The 21,540-nt window shown below is 57.4% G+C and overlaps 1 protein-coding gene across 2 annotated transcripts in view; it reads right to left on the bottom strand.

The window, feature by feature from the left end:
* Positions 1 to 6,040: 6,040 nt before the first annotated feature.
* The window catches only part of PRKN (parkin RBR E3 ubiquitin protein ligase), a 351,420-nt gene continuing 335,920 nt past the window's right edge, over positions 6,041 to 21,540 (bottom strand). Inside the window, exons 10-12 of one of the 2 annotated variants that reach the window (XM_045575139.1) lie at positions 9,525 to 9,608; positions 7,273 to 7,390; positions 6,041 to 6,864 (exon numbers count right to left, since the gene is read on the bottom strand). In XM_045575139.1, coding sequence (XP_045431095.1) covers positions 6,752 to 6,864; positions 7,273 to 7,390; positions 9,525 to 9,608 — 315 coding nt within the window. In that variant the 3' untranslated portion in view covers positions 6,041 to 6,751. The remainder of the gene's footprint in view (positions 6,865 to 7,272; positions 7,391 to 9,524; positions 9,609 to 21,540) is intronic. The other variant, XM_045575140.1, reaches the window with a different exon arrangement.

Below are 21,540 nucleotides of genomic sequence, written 5' to 3'. Positions count from 1 at the left end.
CACAGCAGGCGGAAGACGGAGGTGCAGGGAGTGGGGCGGGGCAGAGGGCATCTCCCGCCTGCACGCCCTGGCACTCCGCTGGCGCGCCTCCGGCCGGCGCTGACCTCGCCCGCAGGTGAGCCATGAGCCGGGAGGAGCACCTGTGTGGCCGGGAGGCAGGGAAGGGAGACCACCCCACAGCCCTCGTTTTATCTGAACCAATCCCAGCTGTCAGGAAGCTGAGGCTGGGATTCGAAGGCGCTGGCTTCCCAGGGAGGAAGAAGCCGCTGCATCATGAACACCCCGTTTGCTCACGTGGCGAATCCCACTTCTGAAATTAAACCGGAACGAGACGTGGCAATCAGCATGAAGTGCTTGATCCTCACTAATAACCGTGCTATTCCCGAGGCCGGCTCTCTGACCTGGGCAATGGCCTCGCCCCCTGCGGAAGGACCCTGCAGACCGGCGGTCCCTGCAGCGTCCAGCCCGAGGCCGCAGACATGCCTGCCCGGCCGGGCCTCGCACCTCCAATGCCAGCGGCTTCCCACCAAATAACTGATGGGCACACCTCAGCGCACAGCCGCCTGCTCCTCTACCAGCACGTTCAGACTCCGTCCCCTTTCCTGCTGAGTCAGGATGCGTCACCACCACGGACCAAACCAGAGGCTGTCTGCGCAGAGGCCCCGAGAAGCCCATTGCTTCACGTCCGGACGCCAGATGGAGGCGTGGCAGAGCGGGGAGGCTGCTCCCTCCAAGGAGCTGGGCTAGCCACGGCCCCAGTTCCAGGTCCAAGGCTGTGACCACCAGCCCTGGGCCTGGGCCTGCACACTGCTCAGTGGGTAGCGCTCTTAGGACTCAGAGAATCCCGCAAAGACCAGTTTCTTCTTTGCAAAACAGGCTCAGGTTCTTAATGCATTCCCCTTTAAGATGCAAAACCACACTGGGGCTTACCCAACAGAGGGTATTTCCTCCCTGTCCAGAGGCCAGCACCCATCCACTCCTCCACCCAACACCCATCCACTCCTCCACCCAACACCCATCCACTCCTCCACCCAACACCCATCCGCTCCTCCACCCAGCACCCATCCGCTCCTCCACCCAACACCCATACACTCCTCCACCCAACATGCATCTGCTCCTCCACCCAACACCCATCCACTCCTCCACCCAACACCCATCTGCTCCTCCACCCAACACCCATCCGCTCCTCCACCCAGCACCCATAAATGGGCTCTTCTTCTCGACACCCCAAAAGGGTTCCCTGTGGGGCCAGACATCGAAAGTTCTTGGGGTAATAAGAGGACCCACCCCAGCTTCCCTGCATTAATCTCTTCTTGTAAATGTGATCTGCATAAAGCCATCAGGTCTTGTCCGTCTCGAGGTCTGTCTCTGGCCGGGATCCCATTCAGAAAAAAACACAGAAAGCAACGAAGCCTTTTCTGTCATCTCTACAGCGCACCTCCATCACCCGCCCATTCTTAAAGTCCTCGCTCCCGCTCGCCTCACTCTCCCCATTTCACAGCGCACAGGGCCTGATTCCCACGCCCTCCTCCTCCCAACCCTGAAGTCTAAGACCTCACCCTGAGGGAGGCTTGCCCCCCTCACCCCCACCCCCCTCCTCCAGGCTTACTCTCTAGATCTGTCTTCTTCTCCCGGGAGAAGGTGCTCTCCCTTAAGTCAAGCCAGTTCCCTCTGCCTTTCCAATTTTGCCGTCTTATTTTTTAATCTATTTTATTTATTTATTTATTTATTTATTTATTTATTTAATTGACTATGGTATCACATAATTGTCCTCTATTTTTTAAAAAATATTATTTTAAATATATTTTATTGATTTTTTACAGAGAGGAAGGGAGAGAGATAGAGAGCTAGAAACGTTGATGAGACAGAAACATCGACCAGCTGCCTCCTGCACACCCCCTGTTGGGGATGTCCTCAATCAAGGTACATGCCCTTGGCCGGAATCGAACCTGGGACCTTTCAGTACACAGACCGATGCTCTACCGCTGAGCCAAACCGGTTTCGGCTATTTTTTTTTTTTTAATATATTTTTATTGACTTCAGAGAGGAAGGGAGAGGGAGAGAGAGATAGAAACATCAGTGATGAGAGAGAATCATGGACCGGCTGCCTCCTGCACGCCCCCCACTGGGTATTGAGCCCGCAATCCGAGCGTGTGCCCTTGGCCGGAATCAAACCCAGGACCCTTCAGTCCGCAGGCTGATGCTCTACCCACTGAGCCACACTGGCAGGGGCCATTTTTTAGTCTTTTAATCTGTCCTCAATGCTTGTACCTGATCGCTTCAACCAACGGCAGCCGCCCCAGCCCCGGTGCTGCCCAGTGGAGGAGGGAGGGAGGGAGCTCCTAGCTCATTCCTGTTTGTTTCTGTGACATCAGCTCTCAGCCAGTCCGACGGGGCGGGGTGAGGGGGTACAGTAAAAGGGAGCGATGTACACGCCCCATTTACCTTCTTCCCTCTGCTACTCACCGGACCGCTGTCTGTGCCTGTGAGGTTTCTGTGCGTGTTCTCTTCTCGATGCCTTCTCCTTTCATCCTTCCGAATAAGCCGAGGGCTCAGTGCTGCCACCTGGGGAGCCGCTGCTGCCGGTCCATGCTGGAAATCTCAGGAGGCATCGCTGGCCCTGAGACAGCCAGGCCCTTGTGTGGAAGAGAGAGAAAAGGAAAAGCGATTGTCTTCTCCTCACCTAACACGATGACAGTTACCTCCGGGTCCTGTTCCAGCCGATCGGTGGGCTTCCGTACTGGTGGGCGGGCGGGCGTCTGAAGGCAGGAATAACCAAGAAACAATGTCAAATGCACGGCAAGGGACAGTCTGGCCGGTGCTGCTCAGTGGTTCAGCATCCACCTATGAACCAGGAGGTCCAGGTTTGGTTCCTGATCAGGGGCACAGGCCCGGGCTGCGGGCTCCATCCCCAGGAGGGGGTGCACAGGAGGCAGCCGGCCAGTGGTTCTCTCTCATCGCTGATGTTTCAATGCCGGAAGCCGATGCTAGCATGGCAGCAGGGCCTCCCAGGACGTGAAAAGGCCCGTGGCCCGCACGCTCCTCACCTCCCGGCGGGAACTAAGGGCCTTCCGTGCTTCCCGCTGATCTGGGCAGCCACCTCCCCCCGAGCGACCTGCATCCGCGATGGCGGCTTTTTGGTGCTTAGGGGGGTGGTGTGTAAGTCACTAGTGGCCGGGGGACGGCCAGGAACTTGGCAAACCCTGTTCAAAGCGAAACGTGGGAGCACTGTGTTCGCCAGCCCCCTCACCGCCCAGGCTGCAGCCACTCGCAGCCCCGAGAGCGAACGGGCTTATCGCGGGGGAAGCGGGGAAGGCGGCTCCCCACGCGGATTCACCTCCCCCTCGAGGGAGCCGCGGCTCCGCTGTGACTGTTCATTGTGCCGGGGCCTCACAGACAGGCTTTGTGGGACCACAGCTCGCCGTGGCCGGCCACACCAGGCGGTGCGCTGGGGGAGGAGTTGGCCTCCGTGCACAGCCCAGCGAGACCCTGCCGAGGAGCCGCCTGCACGGGGAGAGCCAGGTGCGGGCTGCGCACACAGGGGTGGCATCCTCGTCCTGGCACCCACAGTGGCGGCATCCTCACCACGGTAGCAGGTAGCAGGGCACCTTCGGCGTTAAGCCCCTGTAGAAATCCTATAGAATAAGGAGGTGATATGCAAATTAACCTTCACGCCCTCACAACATGGCTGCCTATAACCAGGCTGCAGGGGGCTTAGTGAGGGACGACCAAACGACTGAACAGTAGGCTGCGTGGGGCAATGAGGCCAGCACGGGGACTCAGAGGGGCGACCAGGACAGCAGGAGGGCCACTGGGGGGTAACCAGGCCAGCAGGGGGGCGTGATGTTGTGCAGGACGGGGGACTGGGACAGGGACAGGGACAGGGGTCGGGACGGGGCAAGGACGGCCACCACGATTGCGAGGTGCAGGCCCGGTAGAGGAGTGAAGCTGAGGCCACACTCTGGCTTTCCATAAACCGCACCGGCCTCTCCTTTTTCTCTGAAACCCAACAATAGCTTTCTTAGAGCAAGTGGTGACACAGTAGCTACAACAATCACAGTATTTGATAAACACAACGGCAGCCGATGGGACTGCCACCCGCGGGATGAAAAGTGCTTTGTGCTGCGGGGACGGTGCTGAGCGCAGAGAGGGGGAGGGGGAGGTGGGGCACTGGCTAGGGCGGCTGTGGCTTTAGGAGGCGTCTCACAGCTCCCCCCGCCTGGCCTCCTAGGTCACCCGTGTGCGTTAGTAACCGTGTGTGCTGTAGGTCACCCTGCGTGTGCTGTAGATCACCCGTGTGCCGTAGGTCACCCGTGTGCCGTAGGTCACCTGTGTGCCATGGGTCGCCCCGTGTGCCGTAGGTCACCCGTGTGCTGTAGGTCACCCGTGTGTTGTAGGTCACCCGTGTGCTGTAGGTCACCCCGTGTGCTGTAGGTCACCCGTGTGCTGTAGATCACCCGTGTGTTGTAGGTCGCCCCGTGTGCTGTAAGTCACCCGTGTGCTGTAGGTCACCCGTGTGCTGTAGGTCACCCGTGTGCCCCGTGTGCCGTAGGTCACCCCGTGTGCTGTAGGTCACCCGTGTGCCGTAGGTCACCCATGTGCCATAGGTTACCCCGTGTGCCGTAGGTCACCCGTGTGCCGTAGGTCACCCGTGTGCCGTAGGTCACCCGTGTGCCGTAGGTTACCCCGTGTGCCGTAGGTCACCCGTGTGCCGTAGGTCACCACGCGTGCTATAGGTCACCACGCGTGCTGCACTGGAAGTGTGGACAGTGAGTCTGTAATGACTGATGCACCGTTCAGGGCGTCCTCAGGTGCTTGCTGCTTCTCTCCCAGGCTCCCCCAGGCAAGATGTCTTGTCAATCCCCACCGCCTTCTCCATGGAAATGAGGGTGCAGAGTAATCATTTCCAGGTTTTAGACAGCGCCTGGGAAGACACATGGGCACTTCTTTAATTATTGTCAGTTGAACTCAGGGCCATAGGCGGAGCCACGCCCTGGGAACATGCTTCCCAATGAGGCCGGACACGTTATCAGCACTGACTTACCTTTGGCCAGGTGTCGGGAGCGGGCTTTGATATGTAAATCCAGGCAAGCACCAGGAATGCAAATAAGCTCCGTTGAGCCTAAGTTCTGGTGATACTTCCTGGTATTGGGGTATAAAATAAATGCGCTGTGTGGGCTCTGGGTCCTGTCTCTCCATCGTCCCACCCGGCTCCCAGCTTTAAATCTATTTCTGCATCTTTCTTTCCTTCTTCCTTTCTTTCTTCTTTCTTTCTTCTATTTTCTCAGTCTCTGGCCGCTTCCACTTAGAACTGGTTCGTTCATCTCTCTTTCCGTGCTGGATGAGGAAAAGGGAGACCCCCGCCATGTCTGGCCCCGCACTAGGTGGCAATCTTTTTTTTTCCTTTTGCCGTTTTCACCCCGGTAATGAGCACGTGATGATGGGATAATTATGTTGTCATAAAAAGAAAGACTGAGAGAAACTACAGGTGAAACGGGGCGTGGAGAGTGGATGCTGAGCCGCATCCCTCAGAAACGCCGCTGAGTCCGGCACAGTTCACACCAAGCCGCGACGCGGAGGCAGCGCCCTCGGTGGGGCCGGTGCTTCCCTGTGGCTGTGCCGGGGTTCGGGTTCCGGGGACCCCCGGGGCCACCTGGGAGGGGCCCGGCAGTCCCAGCAGAGAGCACGTGAGAAAGAACCTTACTGGGAAAAGAAGCCCACGCGGGTTTGGACTCCAGATAAAACTCCTGCTGCCTCCGACTGCCCGGCCTCAGAGGGGGTGGGAGGGAGGGGGGTAGGGGGCTGGGATATTAACTTGATAACATACACTCGTATCTATAACCCACAGGCAGTCTGGGGTGGTGGAGGCCTGGCGGGGGGTGAGGGGCGGGGAGGAGGACTCGATGTGGGTGAAGGGGAAGCGGGGGCATCAATAATGCTGTCAATGATAGCCGCCGTCTCCTCAGGGAGACCCCTCAGGCCTCGGGGAGCCCCCCCTCCCCCAGCCTTTATGGAAAAGACATCTCACAGGGACTCGGAGGCTCAGCGGCTTTATTGACATTGGAACGGAGCCTCGTGCGGGCGGACTCCGGGCTGCTGGCTGGGCAGAGGGCAGGCCGCTTGGGGGCCCGTGTACTCCGCTCCGTGTCCCCGCTCCGGAGGCTCCCGGTCACGGCCGTGTCTTCCCTGAGCTGGCGGCCGGGGCCACGGGGGTCGGGACAGAGGGCAGGTGGCCCTTCCCCCCTCTCAGCAGAGGCACATCCTCTGCTGCTCCCACAGGCTCCGGGGTCCCCGTGGGCAAAGGGACCTGTGCCGCCACCATCGCCGCGGAGACGGCCGAGGGCAGAGGCGGGCAGGTTACCAGCGAGGGCACGCTACCCGCCCCCCTCCGCCGTGCTCATGGGAGGCTGCTCAACGGCCAGGCCTGGCACCTGGCACCCACCGCTGGCCGCCCCCTCCGGGCACCGGCCCCGCGGTTCACAGCGCAGCCGCGCGGACCGGCATGAATGTCGGCAAGCAAACGGTAGATTTGGTGGTATTTCCAGAAAGCAGCTTCCGAGAGGGCAGGTGGTGAAGTGCGCCTCTCGGGGGTGCCGCACCTGACTGCCATTCTGGAAAGAATGGTGTACACGTGTGCGCCTATGTTTGCGTGCACACGTGTGAGTGTGCGAATGTGCGTGTGCACATGTGTGCGTGTGTGCGGGAGAAGGGGAGAGTGGCGGACGATGCTGGACGTGGGGCTCCGGAGCGGCTACACGTCGAACCAGTGGGCGCCCATGCAGGCGCGGCTCCACTCGCAGCTGCAGTTCCAGCACCACTCCAGCTGGCACTGGGGCTGCGGGCACTTCATGTGCATGCATCCGCCTGCGGGCAAAGCACAGGCGGGCTGCTGAGGGGCCGTCCGAGGGCACCGCCCAGCCCGGGGCGGTCTGCCTCTGTCCCACCGGGGCCGGAGGGACCACCGAGGCCGGCTCCCTATGGCAGGGACCCCTCCCTCCCTCCCTCCCCGGCCTGGCACCCAGGGGCAGGAGCCCTGATGGGATCGGGAGCACCAGCGGGCAGTCCGGCACTGTTCCTGTGTGGGCCGGGCAGTGGCCAGCTCACCCGCACCGCGGGGCTGGCGTTTTAGCGCCGTGACCGTAGGCAGCCAGGCGGCAGGACCTGCTCAGATAGGGCGCCGGCACTGCCATGGCTCCCAGGTCCCGGCCGGACTGCCAGCCACGAGGCCCGGAGCCCGGCCACCACGGCCGCCCCGGGGAGCCCGGGACTCACCGTTCTTCTCCACGGGCACGCGGCAGCGCGGGCAGGGCTTGGTGGTCTGCTGGATGGTCTCCCGGGAGCGCTCCTCCCAGCGGGCCTGCTCGGCCGCCCGCGCGTCCACCCGGTAGGCCTGCGGGGGGACGGTGTCTGTGAGGGCGCGGCGGCCGGGCACCGGGCGGAGGAGCCCCGTGTATGGCGGAGGGTGCGGGCTGGGGGGAGGGCGGCCCTGGGGGCGGCTCAGGAGAGGCCAGCAGCGTGGAGCCCTCCCCGAGGCCGTGGCCGCACCGCCTGGCGCCGGACACAGGTGTCAAACCGTCCCCAGTGACCACAGACCAGCCACGGGTCCGAGCTCACAGGCCGGAGTCAGTGGGTGGGGCGGGCGGGGCCGGGATGTGAATCTGGACGCGCCGCGGGGGGCTGTGCGGCACTGGGAGCCGGGGGCGCCCTTCCGCTTGGGCCCGAGGAGGCGCAGGCTCAGCTGGTGTCTCACCCGCCACGCAGCACGGACCTGGGTGGGGTTCCGTGTGACTCTGTGCCCAGGAGACGCTGCTAACATACATGTAAGAGACCTCACACGCGTGTTTCTTCCTCTGCGACAGCGGTTTAGGCAATCACCGGACCAGTGAATCCTCGTTCCAAGAGTCAGTTTAAATCGTTTTCCAAAAGGGCCAGATCCCCACCATCCACCACCCAGCGGCTTCCCTCAGTGAGAGTCTCAGGGGTGTCCCTGCTTTGAAGGGAGGCCTGCCCCCCGCCCCAAACTGACCGCCCAGACAACACTCACTTCCCCCGGCCACCGCAGAACAGCCACGACTTCCTGGCCACGGCCACGGCCACGGCCACGGTCACAGCCACGGCCTTGCCTGCGCACTGCCTGTGAGAGCCCGCCCCCTGCTGGCGAGCCGGGCCACTGCATCCCCTCTCAGGCAGAGGTGTCCATAAGCTGGCTTTGCTAGTCTCACATTCTTGAAACGATTACTGTGCCTCTGGACACACACACACACACATCTCGGGAGAGAGGCATCAGGCGGGGAAGTGATGGAGCCCTGCGAGGCGGGCGGGCAGTGGTGTGGGCACGCCTTGCTGAGTGGGACCTCTGGGCGGCGCTCTGAGTGGTTGGAAGAATGGCTCTGAGGTGACAGCACAGGGGGCTCAGTGACAGGGCAGCACGGCTTCCCGATGCTCCAGAGGGGAGGGGAGGACGTGGTGTCCGCCTGCCTGCTGAGCGGTCGGTGGTGACAGGGGACCACGTGTGTGCGTTCAGCAGCCGGGCACTGCCTGGCCAGGCGGCTGGTTGGCTGGAGCAGGAGGCTGGCAGCAGCCAGGCGCTCCGCTCCGTCCATCCTGGCCCGGCCTCGGGCCCTCAGGCCGGCGGGCGGTGACAGACACACGGGGTCCTGTGACACGTGACGGGCCCGTGGAGACCAGCGTGTCAGGTGAGCGCCCTGCCTCGTGGGAAAGGGGTGCTGGGACAAAGCGGGAACCACCTGCCCCTGCAGACGACATGCATGTGCGCCCGGTTCCCACCACGGAGGGCTGAGGGCTCCCAGCAGCCGGGACCCAGCGTGTTAGCCAGGAACGCTCCCGTGGAAACAGCCCTGCTATCCTTGAAAACGCAAACACTCCTTTCTGTCATTTCGCTTGGCCTCAAAACTTCCCACTTCCCGCAGGGAGGCAGCGCCACCTGGTGGAGGAGAGGCGCCCCGCCCCGCTTCCCCTGCGCCGAGGGACAGCCTGGCAGGAGCCTCCCTGGCATGTCAGGCACCGAGGCGTTTCTGCCGAGTCTAGCCCCGCGGTCAGCAAACTCATCGTCCACAGAGCCAGATACCGACAGCACGACTGGAATTCCTTTGGAGAGCCTCACTTTTAAACTTAAACTTCTTCTAACGCCACTTCTTCAAAATAGACTCGCCCCGGCCCTGGCGTTTGGTGGGAGAGCCGCATGTGGCTCGCGAGCCGCAGTTTGCCGACCACGGGCCTAGGCAAGACCCTTCTGCGGGAGAAGCACGGGGCAGCGGGCTCTGGGGGGAGAGGGGCTGCGGTGGATCCCCGTGCACTCTGACCTGCTGGGCTCCTCACCCGTCCCTGCACCCGGGGCACCGGCACCCCACCTGGCAGTCTCAGCCCCGCCGGGCCGTCTTCTGGAAGGATCCATGGCCCAGGAGCTCGGCCCGCCCGGCTGCAGGCTCCCGGCTGGGCCTTGTGACCTTCCGGACGGAGCCCTCCTCACCACCCCCTGAGCCCCTGGAGGCCAGGCTCCTTACCTGAGCGGCGCCCCCCGGGGCGGCGGCCAGGGCGCTGCATGCCCCCTCGTGGAAGGCGTCCTTACAGTCCCGGCAGAAGACGAGCTGCGGGGAGACGAGAGCACGCGTGTCAGAGGGTGGTGCCAGCTGTGGGGGCACGCGTGTCAGAGGGCGGTGCCAGCTGTGGGCACACGCGAGTCAGAGGGCTCTGCCAGCTGTGGGGGCACATGCTTGTGTTTGTGTGACTGGGTGTAACTGTGTGTGTGAATATGTGTTTGTTACTGGGAGTGTGACTGTGTGTGTGTGTGTGTGTGTGTGTTACTGTGTGTGAGTGTGACTGTGACCGAGTGTAGCTGAGGGTGGTTGTGTATTTGTTACTGTAAGTGTGATTGTGTGTGTCTGTGTAATAGTGTGTGCTTGCTACTATGTGTGGTTGTGTTTGTTACTGGGAGTGTGGCTGATGTGGCTGTGTGTGTCACTGTGTGTGAGTCTGTGAGTGTGGCTGAGTGTGGCTGAGTGTGTGTGTTGCTGTTTGTGTGGCTGTGTGGCCCGTGCTCAGCAGGGCTCACTGTGAGATCGCGCCCGCGGCTTGCTGTGGAGAGGGCTGCGGGGCTGGCCGGTGGCTGAGTCAGGACGTGCGGGTCGCGGGGGGGGACACCCGGGGCTCGGTAGTTTGTCAGAAGAAAGAGGTCTTTTCCAACAGAGACATGCAGCCTCTTCACACGGGCGGAGAGCCAGCGACGAAGCACAGCGCGGAGCGGCGGGAGCCGGGGCTCAGCCCACCCTGCGCTGTGGCCACAGGCACGCAACCAGCGAACCGATGCCGCGGTGACTGCCCCGAGGCCCTGTTCCTGAGCCCCACGGAGAGGGGCCGCGGACATAAGCCCAGCAGGCAGCGGCCTCCCACGGAAATGGCTCCAGTCTCCACGGAATGAGTATCAGGGGTCGGATTCGATTAAAAAATGGCCAGGCTTTAAATTCCATCACCCAGAACCCAAGACTGTGCTTAGGCCTCCAGTTCCCAAACTGTGCTCCACGGCACCCCGGGGTGCCACAACGAGCTCACGGGGCGCAGTGGTGTCGGTGAAGGTTTGAGGCGCCCCCAGGCACACTCGACACCCGCTGGAGGCTGTGTGATCATGGACAGAGGCAGGCGTGGTGTCCGGGCCCCTCGGCCCGCCCTCCTCGTAACGACACCCCATGTGTGCGAGGCGGGGCTGTGAGGGCTCCTGCATGAAGACGTCAGCCAGAAACCACGCAGGAGATGGAGCTACTTGAGAGCAAAATAGCCGAAACCGGTTTGGCTCAGCGGTAGAGCGTCGGTCTGCGGACTGAAAGGTCCCAGGTTCGATTCCGGTCAAGGGCATGTACATTGGTTGTGGGCACATCCCCGGTAGGGGGTATGCAGGAGGCAGCTGGTTGATGTTTCTCTCTCATTGACGTTTCTAGCTCTCTCTCTCTCTCTCCCTTCCTCTTTGTAAAAAATAAATACAATATATTTTAAAAAAGAGCAAAATAAAAACATTGTTTTTCAATTTATATGAACTGCTTTCCCCTCAAATGACTGTTGAGTCACTAAGGCATCCATTCTTATGTTATTTGGACCAAAACAGTTATTGCTTAATTTTTTAACAAATAATGTTTAAAGCCTTTACAACATCACAAGAGCAGCACACCCTGTTCTGCTGGTTGAGCTCCCCCCTCGCTAGTCTGAGCAGAAGCAGTGAGTGGAAACCGTGTTATCTGAGCTGCACGGGGTTCGCTCTGTGCGTCTGCGTGGCTGGTCTGCAGCCCGGCTGCTTCGTCCGAGCCGGCGGGTGTGTCTGTGACGGGATCTGGAGGCCTCTAGGCCTGTGACCAGGTCCTTTCCTGGAGAGACACCCAGGCAGGCACACGGGCCTGGCTCAACCACCCAAAGGTTCAAGAGCAGGGCTGAGGCCACACACAAAGAGAGGCCGTCGTGGCCAAAGCTTCAGCGACACCCGAGGCACCGAGGCCCTCCTGGCGGATAGTCCGGTGGATTCGGGTCGTGCCTACCAGCCCACAACCACAGAAGCCAGCTCCTTGCAATCAATCTCTCTCTCTGGGTAAGTTGATAGAGATACAGATAATGAGGTATCCATATGTCTGTGTGCATCTATAGATCTGAGGGGACATCTGAGCATATCTCTATCTACATCTACATCTACATCTATATATCTATATCTATATATCTATATCTAAATCCACATAATCTATCTCTCTATCTCTATCTCTATCTCTATTCTATATAATAAAAGGCTAATATGCAAATTGACCAAACTGTGGAACAATGGGTCGCTATGACATGCACTGACCACCAGGGGGCAAATGCTCCTGATGGTCAGTGCACTCCCCCTGTGGAAGTGCCACTCAGCCAGAAGCCAGTCTCACGGCTGGAAAGTGCAGCAGTGGTGGGAGCCCCCCCTCTCTGCAGCATCACTAAGGGTCCCGGACTGTGCGAGGGCACAGGCCAGGCTGAGGGAACCCCCCTCAGTGTACAAATGTCATGCACCGGGCCTCTAGTCTCAATATAATTCCCAAATGACTCTGTCTCTCTGCTGGGATCCTCAGTTTCCATAAAAAATTCCATGGTAGTTAATTTTTTTAGGTCAGTTATTCTTTTCAAAAGAACTGATGTAGCCGGGACCGGTTTGGCTCAATGGATAGAGCGTCGGCTTGGGGACTGAAAGGTCCCGGGTTCGATTCCGGTCAAGGGCATGTACCTTGGTTGCGGGCATATCCCCGGTAGGGGGTGTGCAAGAGGCAGCTGATCGATGACTCTCTCTCATCGATGTTTCTAACTCTCTATCTCTCCCTTCCTCTCTGTACAAAATCAATAAAATATATTTAAAAAAAAAAAAAAAAAAAAAAAAAAGAACTGATGTAAAAAAACCACAACTATCTGAATCTTCTACATGATTTGCAAAACTGTCGTTCAAATTCCTTTCCACGTTTGTTTTTAATTCCAAGTACCCGCAGGACAGCTCCTCTGGGAATTCAACCCCCGGACCAAGGGCATCCCCACCAGGGGGCGCCGGTTCCCTTGATCCGACAATGAACTTGGTAATTCAATAGTTTTCTCTTTGGGCTTGGCTGCCTGGAGGCTGCTGCCACCATCCCACTCAGCCGTTACACTGAGCTCACGCTAGGTGTGCAGGGAGGTGTGCAATCCTGAAACCTCTCCTTATTAAATGATAAATTCAATAGCGTGACTTTTTCTTTTTCTAGTAGGCAATAGTCCACTGTTCGTACCGTGCAAGTCCTGTTTTTGCCTGGCAATGACTATGTGTTGAATAGTCACGTTTAGGGTAAATAAAATCTTGGACCTGGACAAAGTGTAAGGCAACAGCCTATTATAGTATGTGACATCACACAGTAGATACTTGTATTTATATATATATATATATATATATATATATATATATATATATATATATTAATTTCAGAGAGGAAGGAAGAGGGAAAGAGAGATAGAAACATCAATATGAGAGAAAATCATTTATCAATTTATCAGCTGCCTCCTGTATGCTCCCCCCTGGGGATCAAGCCCACAACCCGGGCATGTGGCCTTGACCAGAATCGAACCTGGGACCGGTTAGTCCTCAGGCCGACACTATCCATGGAGCCGAACAGGCTAGGGCGACACTTGTGTTTTAAAAACCAGGTACAGCTCAGTGTTTGGAAGCAGAGCCTCGACGCCTCAGAGCCCTTTCTCCACGCATCACCGGTGTGACCCTCACATCGCTTCACATTAGCTTTCCTGCATCGGAGAGAAGCATTGTGCCTGCGAACAGTTCGCACTGCCTCTGCACACAGGACATACAGCCAGTGGTGTTTCAATAGAATTACGGTTTTTATAAACAACACAATTCCGTAGAAACCAAGGTGACAGTGCAGCCCTCGGTCCTGAAGGCAGGCCGCACCGGAGAGGAAGTGCCGTGTGAGCGCCCGAAGATAGGGCTCGCGGGGCCCGGCTGTCAGCCTCCGGGACGTGACGGAGCTGCCCGCGCCTGGCTCCCTCCCGAGCCAGGACCGTCACCGTCACCCCTTCCCCGGCCCAGCTCCCCGAGCGGCCCAGGAACTGCCCGTCACGCTGATCATGCTAGAGCGTGTCAGCAGATAGTCACTTGATGGACATTTGAGGCTGATTTCCCGTGTGCTCGGGCTGGAGACGCACAGAGGAGAGGCATGCACGCATTCTCGCTGGAGACATGACAAGGAGCCCAGAGAGCAGCTTCCGACGCTGTTGGCACACACGAGAGCCAGGCAGGGCCGACAAGGAAGGACCCTCAGAGTGAGGGCACCGCCCTGGTCCCTGTCGGAAAGCCGGACACCTTTGTGCCCACCGTTACATCTGCCATGAGAGACCTTTATCGTGTCGTTTGTTTCTCCTCTGCGGCTCCGACGTTCTTCTCAAAATCACAGGCAGAATCGGATGCCATGGTGGACCCCTGGCTTCCTCAGGGAAACATGTCCAGGCGTGGCGGGTGCAGGTGAGAGAGAGACCAGGGAGCATGGCTCCGTGGCCCGTGGCCGTGTCCTGGCCGTGACTGGGAGCAGCGAGGCTCACCCGGAACCGCCCAGGACAGCCATGGGACCCTGGGGAGCCGGGACAGGCGTGGCGTATGGCGGGGATGCTCTCTCCCAGCCTCCCGCCTCAGTCTCACTCTGCTGGACCATTTAAGGACAATTCCTGTGGTGATGGTCCCAGCCCATGCTCTGGCCTTCGCCCCGGGCTCCCTTTTCTCTGAAGGCCGGCAGGATCCGGCTGCAGGCGGGGCTCCTGTAAGCACCGGAGGTGACGGTCACCCACCAGGTTCACCGACCAGCGTCCCGGGGGCGACCTGCTGCAGGTGCCGCTTCCCTTCGCCGTCTGCGCGGACGGCTCGGGTTCCAGCTCAGTTTCGCGCTCCACGCAGGCGCCCGGCCCGGACGGAGCACTTGGCTCCTTCCAGCGACGGAGCCCGGGTCACAGCGCTCTCACGCCCGCCATTCATTAGCGCGTGTTCGCAGACGGCCATTCATTAGTCAGATGAGCAGCATATGGCCTCGGTGCTGCTAACGGGGCTCCAATCCTGTGACCTTACCGCTCACAATCTGCCCAGGCGCCGGGCTCCGCGGACATGACTACACGCGGCAGCCAGAATGGGAAACCCCAGCCAGATGGCGGCGGAGCCCCCGCGTCCCTGAGCCGGCGCCCATCCTGCTCGTCCATCCTTCTGCGCGTCCACGGCAGGGAGACCGAGCGCCCGCCTGGAGCACCTGGGCCGCCCGCCGGGGCCGCCGGGCAGATGGGCTTGGCGGGGCCTAAGCCGCGCTTCGCCGAGACGCCTGTCTCGGGAGGCCTTGCAGCCGCCAGCCACCAGTTACCTCTCGGACCCGATGGGCGCGGAGCTGGTCGGGCCCTGGGAGCGCCCTGTGCCGCCCTCCCCCACAGCCTCGGCCTGAAGCCAGGGCGTTCTCTGGAGTGCTGCCCGTCTCACGCTGTGCCTGTTCCTGTGGTCCCTCCGGAGGCCGTCCCTCTGGTCTCCTCCCCCCGCTCGGAGGGTCTGCTTCCTGCCCTGCTGCTGCAGCTCTGCCGCCTCCCCCCCAGTGCCCTCTTCACCGGGCCTCTCCCGTCGGGGGCAGCACATGGCTTGCAGCTCTGAGCAGCTGGGCACGCCCTTCAGGGAGACCGGCCAGGAGAAACGGAGCAGCTGCAGCGTGAGCGGTGAGGCCTGCACATCACGGCTGCTGCCTGGGGCCTTCCAAGGACTGTGCTCTGAGGCCTGGTCCCCCGGCCAACTCCCAGCTCCCAGCTCCCAGCCCCCAGCCCCCAGCCCTCAGCTCAGCTCCCAGCTCCCAGCTCCCAGCCCTCAGCTCAGCTCCCAGCTCCCAGCTCCCAGCTCCCAGCCCTCAGCTCAGCTCCCAGCCCGGCTCCCAGCTCCCAGCTCCCAGCTCCGAGCTCCCAGCTCAGCTCCCAGCTCCCAGGTCCCTGATGATGGGAAGTGAGGTTTCCTCCTCTCCGCTCTCAGGCCATGTGAGCTTGGGGAGGACCTCGCTCAGGAGGGCAGGGAGGTCTGGGGACATGAGCAGTCACGGGACAGGAAGACATGCGATTGAAACACATTACTCCTCTCATGACCAAGGCTCTGTGAACGGTCTAGGCGACAGGAGCTCAAGGACAGAAGGTGACTGCAGCACTAACAGAATTTAATCCTCAGAAGGATTTGTGATTCCTTAAAACAGAGCAGAACAGCACAAAACAAAACAAAACATAAGAACAGCAGGAAGGGGGTGGGTGGGCGGCTAGGTGCTTGCAGACCTGGGTCTGACAGGCGCGGCCTCTGCAGGAGACCAGGCCCTCCCTCCCTCACACTGAGACAGCAGCGCGCACGCACAGCTCCCCTGCCTGGCCGATCTCACTGTGATTGATGCGCGAACACTGTGAGCCATAACACAAACCATCGCACTCTTCCAGGACACGTAAGCCCCAGTCTCATTGTGAGGCGAGATTTACCACCTACGTTTTGCTGATGAGACCCGAGAGACCCTCTTTTAGAGTCTGGGTACCATGGCAACAGGCAGGACGTAAGGTGATAAGGGCTCTCTGCGAAAGCTAACGCGGCATAAGCTCATGGCCTGGGAACAAGTACAATACATCCACCCATCCATCCATCCATCCACCCACTCATTTATCCACCCACACACTCATTTATCCATCCATCCACTCATTTATCCATCCACTCATCTATCCTGGGAACAAGTACACCCATCCATCTACTCACCCATCCACTCATCTATCCATCCACTCATCTATCCATCCATCCATCTATCCTGGGAACAAGTACACCCACCCATCCACTCATCCACTCACCCATCTACCCACTCATCCATCCACTCATCTATCAACCCATCCATCCATCCATCCACCCATCCATCCATCCATCCATCCACTCACCCATCCACTCATCTCTCCATCCATCCATCCATCCATCCACTCATCTCTCCATCCATCCATCCATCCATCCATCCATCCATCCACTCACCCATCCACTCATCCATCCATCCAACCACTCATCTATCCATCTACTCATCCATCCATCCTGGGAACAAGTACACCCATCCATCCATCCATCCACTCACTCATCCATCCATCTATCCATCCACTCATTTATCCACCCACACACTTGTTTATCCATCCACCTACTCATCTATCTATCCACTCATCCATCCATCCTGGGAACAAGTACACCCATACATCCATCCACTCATCCACTCATCCATCCATCCATCCATCCACCCATCCATTCATCCATACATCCATCCACTCATCCACTCATCCATCCATCCATCCATCCACCCATCCATTCATCCATCCATCCATCCACCCACCCACTCCCCATCCACTCATCTATCCATCCACTCATCCATCCATCCTTGGAACAAGTACACTTATCCATCCATCCATCCATCCATCCACTCATCCATCCACTCATTCACTCACTCAGCACATTCTTACTTAGCAGCAACTCGCATCCATCTCTGTCACTGGAGAGAGAATGATGACCAGAGATATGCTCTGAATCTTCCCCCACCAGTGTCCTATCTCCTGGTCAGGTCTCTCTTGGGATTAAGCTTGATTCGGGCAGCAGTAACTGGGCTGCTATGGAAATGGTGTTATCGTCCCCAAACACCTCTCACTCAGTCCTGATTTGTTGGACCCCAGCAGCAAGCTAACCCTACCAGTTGGAGTGTCTTCCCCCTAGTGGTCAATGCATGTCATAGTGAGTGGTTGGGCACAGTAGCATATTACACTTTGATTGGTTGAACGGATGACTGGATGACAGGACACTTAGCACATTAGGCTTTTATTATATAGGACGGGCTTGGGAAGGACCAGGAGCCTTTTCAAAATAACCAATCAACTCCCCAAGCTCGTGGGCTTGTGCTGGGCTACACAGACAAGGCATTACTGCATATCAATAAAAATATTTAAATACCAAAGTCACCAAGGGGACATTTCCTTTGGAATATTTACATGTAAAGCGCTACACAAACAGGGAGTTTGGAGCAGTCTCTGCTGATCCATGGCCTCAACACTGAGGAGAAAGCAGGGGACACAAGGCCCACATTCTCACTTGACACTTGAACTGGATCCTGTGGTGCATCTCTGAGAAGCCTGTTTTTAGGGGCGTGTGTACATGTGCATGTGTGAGTGTGCGTGTGTGTGTGTGTGTGTATGTGAGTGTGTGTATGTGTGTGTGTGAGTGTGTGTATGTGAGTGTGTGGTGTGTGTGAGTGTGTGTGTGTATGTGAGTGTGTGTATGTGAGTGTGTGTGTGTATGTGAGTGTGTGTATGTGAGTGTGTGTATGTGAGTGTGTGGTGTGTGTGGCGGGGGCTCGAGTAAACCACAACCGTTTTGGAGGAGAAAAGAGCAACCTTTAGACCAGAGAGTGAGCTGTCTGTGTTCACGGGTCTGCGTCTGCGCGGTTTCACCTTTACTTCTGAACTGCGATGCTGCCTCTCTGCTCCCTGAAACCAAAGCTCAGCCTTCTCTTTGGGATCCTTCATGGCCAAGATGGTAGCTTTTCTCAGGAAGTAAAATTACCAGCCTCCGCCAGCAGGTGGCACTGTTCCTTTACCAGAAACCGACCGGAAGCCAGGCACTTGCCTGAGCTACAGTAACCAGCCTGCTTCCTGGCGATGAAATGACCAGGAAGTGCGGGGAGCCTGGCTCTCTCTCACAGGTGTCTCCACTTCACAGCCGAGGTGGGAACAGCAGTGTGCTCCTGCTCTGCCGCCCACGTAGCAGATGCTTCCAGAGAATTCCCTCTGTGCCTCAGCGCTCACTGCCCGGCCCACACACAGCTAGTGGCTGGTTTGCCAAAAAAGGACACGGGCATTGCCTGGTAGAGGCAGTGGAGTTTTCTAGCATTTCAGCCTAAATCAGAAAATGATACCATAGCTGCCTACAGTGGATACACGCACACACACGTGCACACATACACACACGCAGACACATGGAGACACACGCACACAACCATAGGTACTTACAAATGAAACATTAAAGAAAGTCTGTAATAATACACTCCACGCAAACACATCATTTACATCAACACACACGTGTTGGCATTTGCCTCAGTTTCCCTGATTTGCAATCTAGTTCCCTGTTAATGCAGTCTAGTCCCACAAGCAGTGTGGACAGGTGTAGTCAGGCCGCACAAGGCTAGATAAAGCAGATAAAGGGTCACGCTGTCACACCCACACACGTGCAGGGACACATGTCTCTGATGAAGCTTTGCCAATCTCAGTATTCCAGGACCTAAGCAGGTTCAGAGATTAGGGAAGTCGGACGTCCTCCCAGTGGCTCCGGAGGGAAAGCAGGTGGCCCGGGATGGGTGTGTCTGGGGGAGAGGAGTGAGGCAGGGTGCTCCTGGGAATGCTGAGCAGGGTCAGAGTCCCAGAGAGAGAGTCAGGGCTTTGGAGGAGCTGAGGGGAGAGGTGTGGCTGGAGGAAGGAGACAGGGGGTGGGTCCCGGGCAGGAGTCAGACCTTGCTCTGGGGGCATGGCCCAGCAGCTTCTGCTGCTGAGGGGGGTCCAGAGGGGAAGGGGGCAGGCCTGGGAAGAGGGAGTGTTGACTGGTGATGACACGCCCATTTGAGTTGGTGAAGAGCAGACAGAGATGGAACAAGAGATGGAAGAGGGTTCTTTTGTAAGACGGGGTGGGGGTGGGGGTGGGGGTAGGGAGCAGCAGAGGGCCTGGGAGGAAGGGCTTTCCGAGACACTGAGCCCAAGGATGCCTGCCATTGCTGAGCCCGAGCTGTCACTGGACTCGGTTCTCCCCACTGCCCACGTCTCCCTGAGGTAGTGGAAGCAGCGCCCTACCTGTGGACAGGTCAGGGTCTGGAACGTTCTACAGTGCTTTGTGTGCATGTTTTCAGTGACAACGCACAGATCACTACCAAGGCCGGCTGTAGCGCCATTCAGAACGGATGAGTGTCGTTGATGAAGTTGACGAGTTTTGACACGATGAGCAGTTTTACTTATTTTTTTAAATTAATACCTTGATTTTAAAAATAAGAAAACTAAAGCCCAAGGTCATGGCATTGGATGTCCGAGATCACAAAACTGAAGAGAGCATTTGAACCATTTGTTAGATGGCCATGCGGTGTGTTTTCTATTTTTTTTTTAATATGTATTTTATTGATTTTTTTTTTTTTTCACAGAGAGGAAGGGAGAAGGATAGAGAGCTAGAAACATCGATGAGAGAGAAACATCGACCAGCTGCCTCCTGAACACCCCCTACTGGGGTTGTGCCCGCAACCAAGGTACATGTCCTTGACAGGAATCGAACCAGGGACCTTTCAGTCCGCAGACCAACGCTCTATCCACTGAGCCAAACCGGTTTCGGCGTGTTTTTCTATTTTGCCATGCCACGTGATGTGCTATACAATTTGTCATTTTTTTCTTTAAAAATATGTTCATATTGATTTTTATATTTCTCTTTTTTTAAAAATATATTTTATTGATTTTGTACAGAGAGGAAGGGAGAGAGATAGAGAGTTAGAAACATCGATGAGAGAGAGTCATCGATCAGTTGCCTCTTGCACACCCCCTACTGGGGATATGCCCGCAACCAAGGTACATGCCCTTGACCGGAATCAAACCCGGGTCCCTTCAGTCCCCAAGCCGACGCTCTATTCATTGAGCTAAACCCGTCCCGGCCATATTGATTTTTAGAGAGAGCGGAAGGGGAAGGGGGAGAGAGAGAAAGAAACATTAATGATGAGAGAGAATCATGGATCAGCTGCCTCCTGCACGCCCCACACTGGGGATCAAGCCTGAAACCTGGGCCAGTGCCCTGACCAAGAATCGAACCATGATCTCCTGATAAGGGAGACCAGAGGACCGTGACTGGGGGGCAACACGCGTGGACAAAACCGGCCCACGTTCGGCTTTTCCGCGCGCCGCTGGTGATGACGTCAGAAAATAACATACACTTCCCCGCTGAGCCTTTCCCTGCAGGTGGCCAGGCGCCCCCCAGGCAGGGAGGGTCTGGCGCTCACTGCTGTCTGAGTCATTACGTCGGGCATCTGGGCACGGAATGACACACACTCCATTCCCACCGTCTATGGGGACGCTCAGGGGACCTTGAAGAGCAAAAGTCAGTCCTTTATTTTTCTTTTTTTTTTTTTTACAAATATATTTTATTGATTTTGTACAGAGAAGAAGGGAGAGAGATAGAGAGTCAGAAACATCAATGAGAGAGTCATCGATCAGCCGCCTCTTGCAACCCCCTACTGGGGATGTGCCCGCAACCAAGGTACATGCCCTTGACCGGAATCGAACCCGGGACCTTTTAGTCCCCAAGCCAACGCTCTTTCCTTGAGCCAAACCTATCCTGGCAGTCAGTCCTTTCTTAAACGATAACTCCGGGTGTAGAATTTCCATCCCAATTTGTCAAAAAGCGGCTTGGGAGCTGAGTATCGGGTGATGCCTGGAACTGACCCCCTTTCTGGGCGGTAACCCATGTCCTGAGCCTACACAGTGAATTGTTTTCAGCCTTCACTAAACATTAAGGGGCCAAACCACAATGCGGTACCATTTCACACCTGTCAGAACGGCTATCGTCAACAAATCAACACAGTGCTGGCGAGGATGCGGAGATAAAGGAACCCAGGTGCACTGCTGGTGGGAATGCAGACTGGTGCAGCCACTGTGGAGAACAGTATGGAGTTTTCTCAAAAAACTGAAAATGGAACTCCCATTTGACCCAGTGATCCCACTTCTAGGAATATATCCCAAGAAACTAGAAACACCAATCAGAAAGGATATATGCACCCCTATGTTCATAGCAGCACAATTCACCACAGCTAAGATTTGGAAACAGCCTAAGTGCCCATCAGCAGATGAATGGATTGGAAAACTGGTACATCTACTCAGTGGAATACTATGCTGCTGTAAAAACGAAGGAATTCCTACCATTTGCAACAGCATGGATGAGAGTGGAGAGCATTATGCTAAATGAAATAA

Source organism: Pipistrellus kuhlii, unplaced genomic scaffold (assembly GCF_014108245.1).
Source record: "Pipistrellus kuhlii isolate mPipKuh1 unplaced genomic scaffold, mPipKuh1.p scaffold_m20_p_67, whole genome shotgun sequence".
Taxonomy (NCBI): domain Eukaryota; kingdom Metazoa; phylum Chordata; class Mammalia; order Chiroptera; family Vespertilionidae; genus Pipistrellus; species Pipistrellus kuhlii.
The sequence above is the reverse complement of the archived record's forward strand: the minus strand, read 5'-3'. Positions and strand labels throughout refer to the sequence as shown.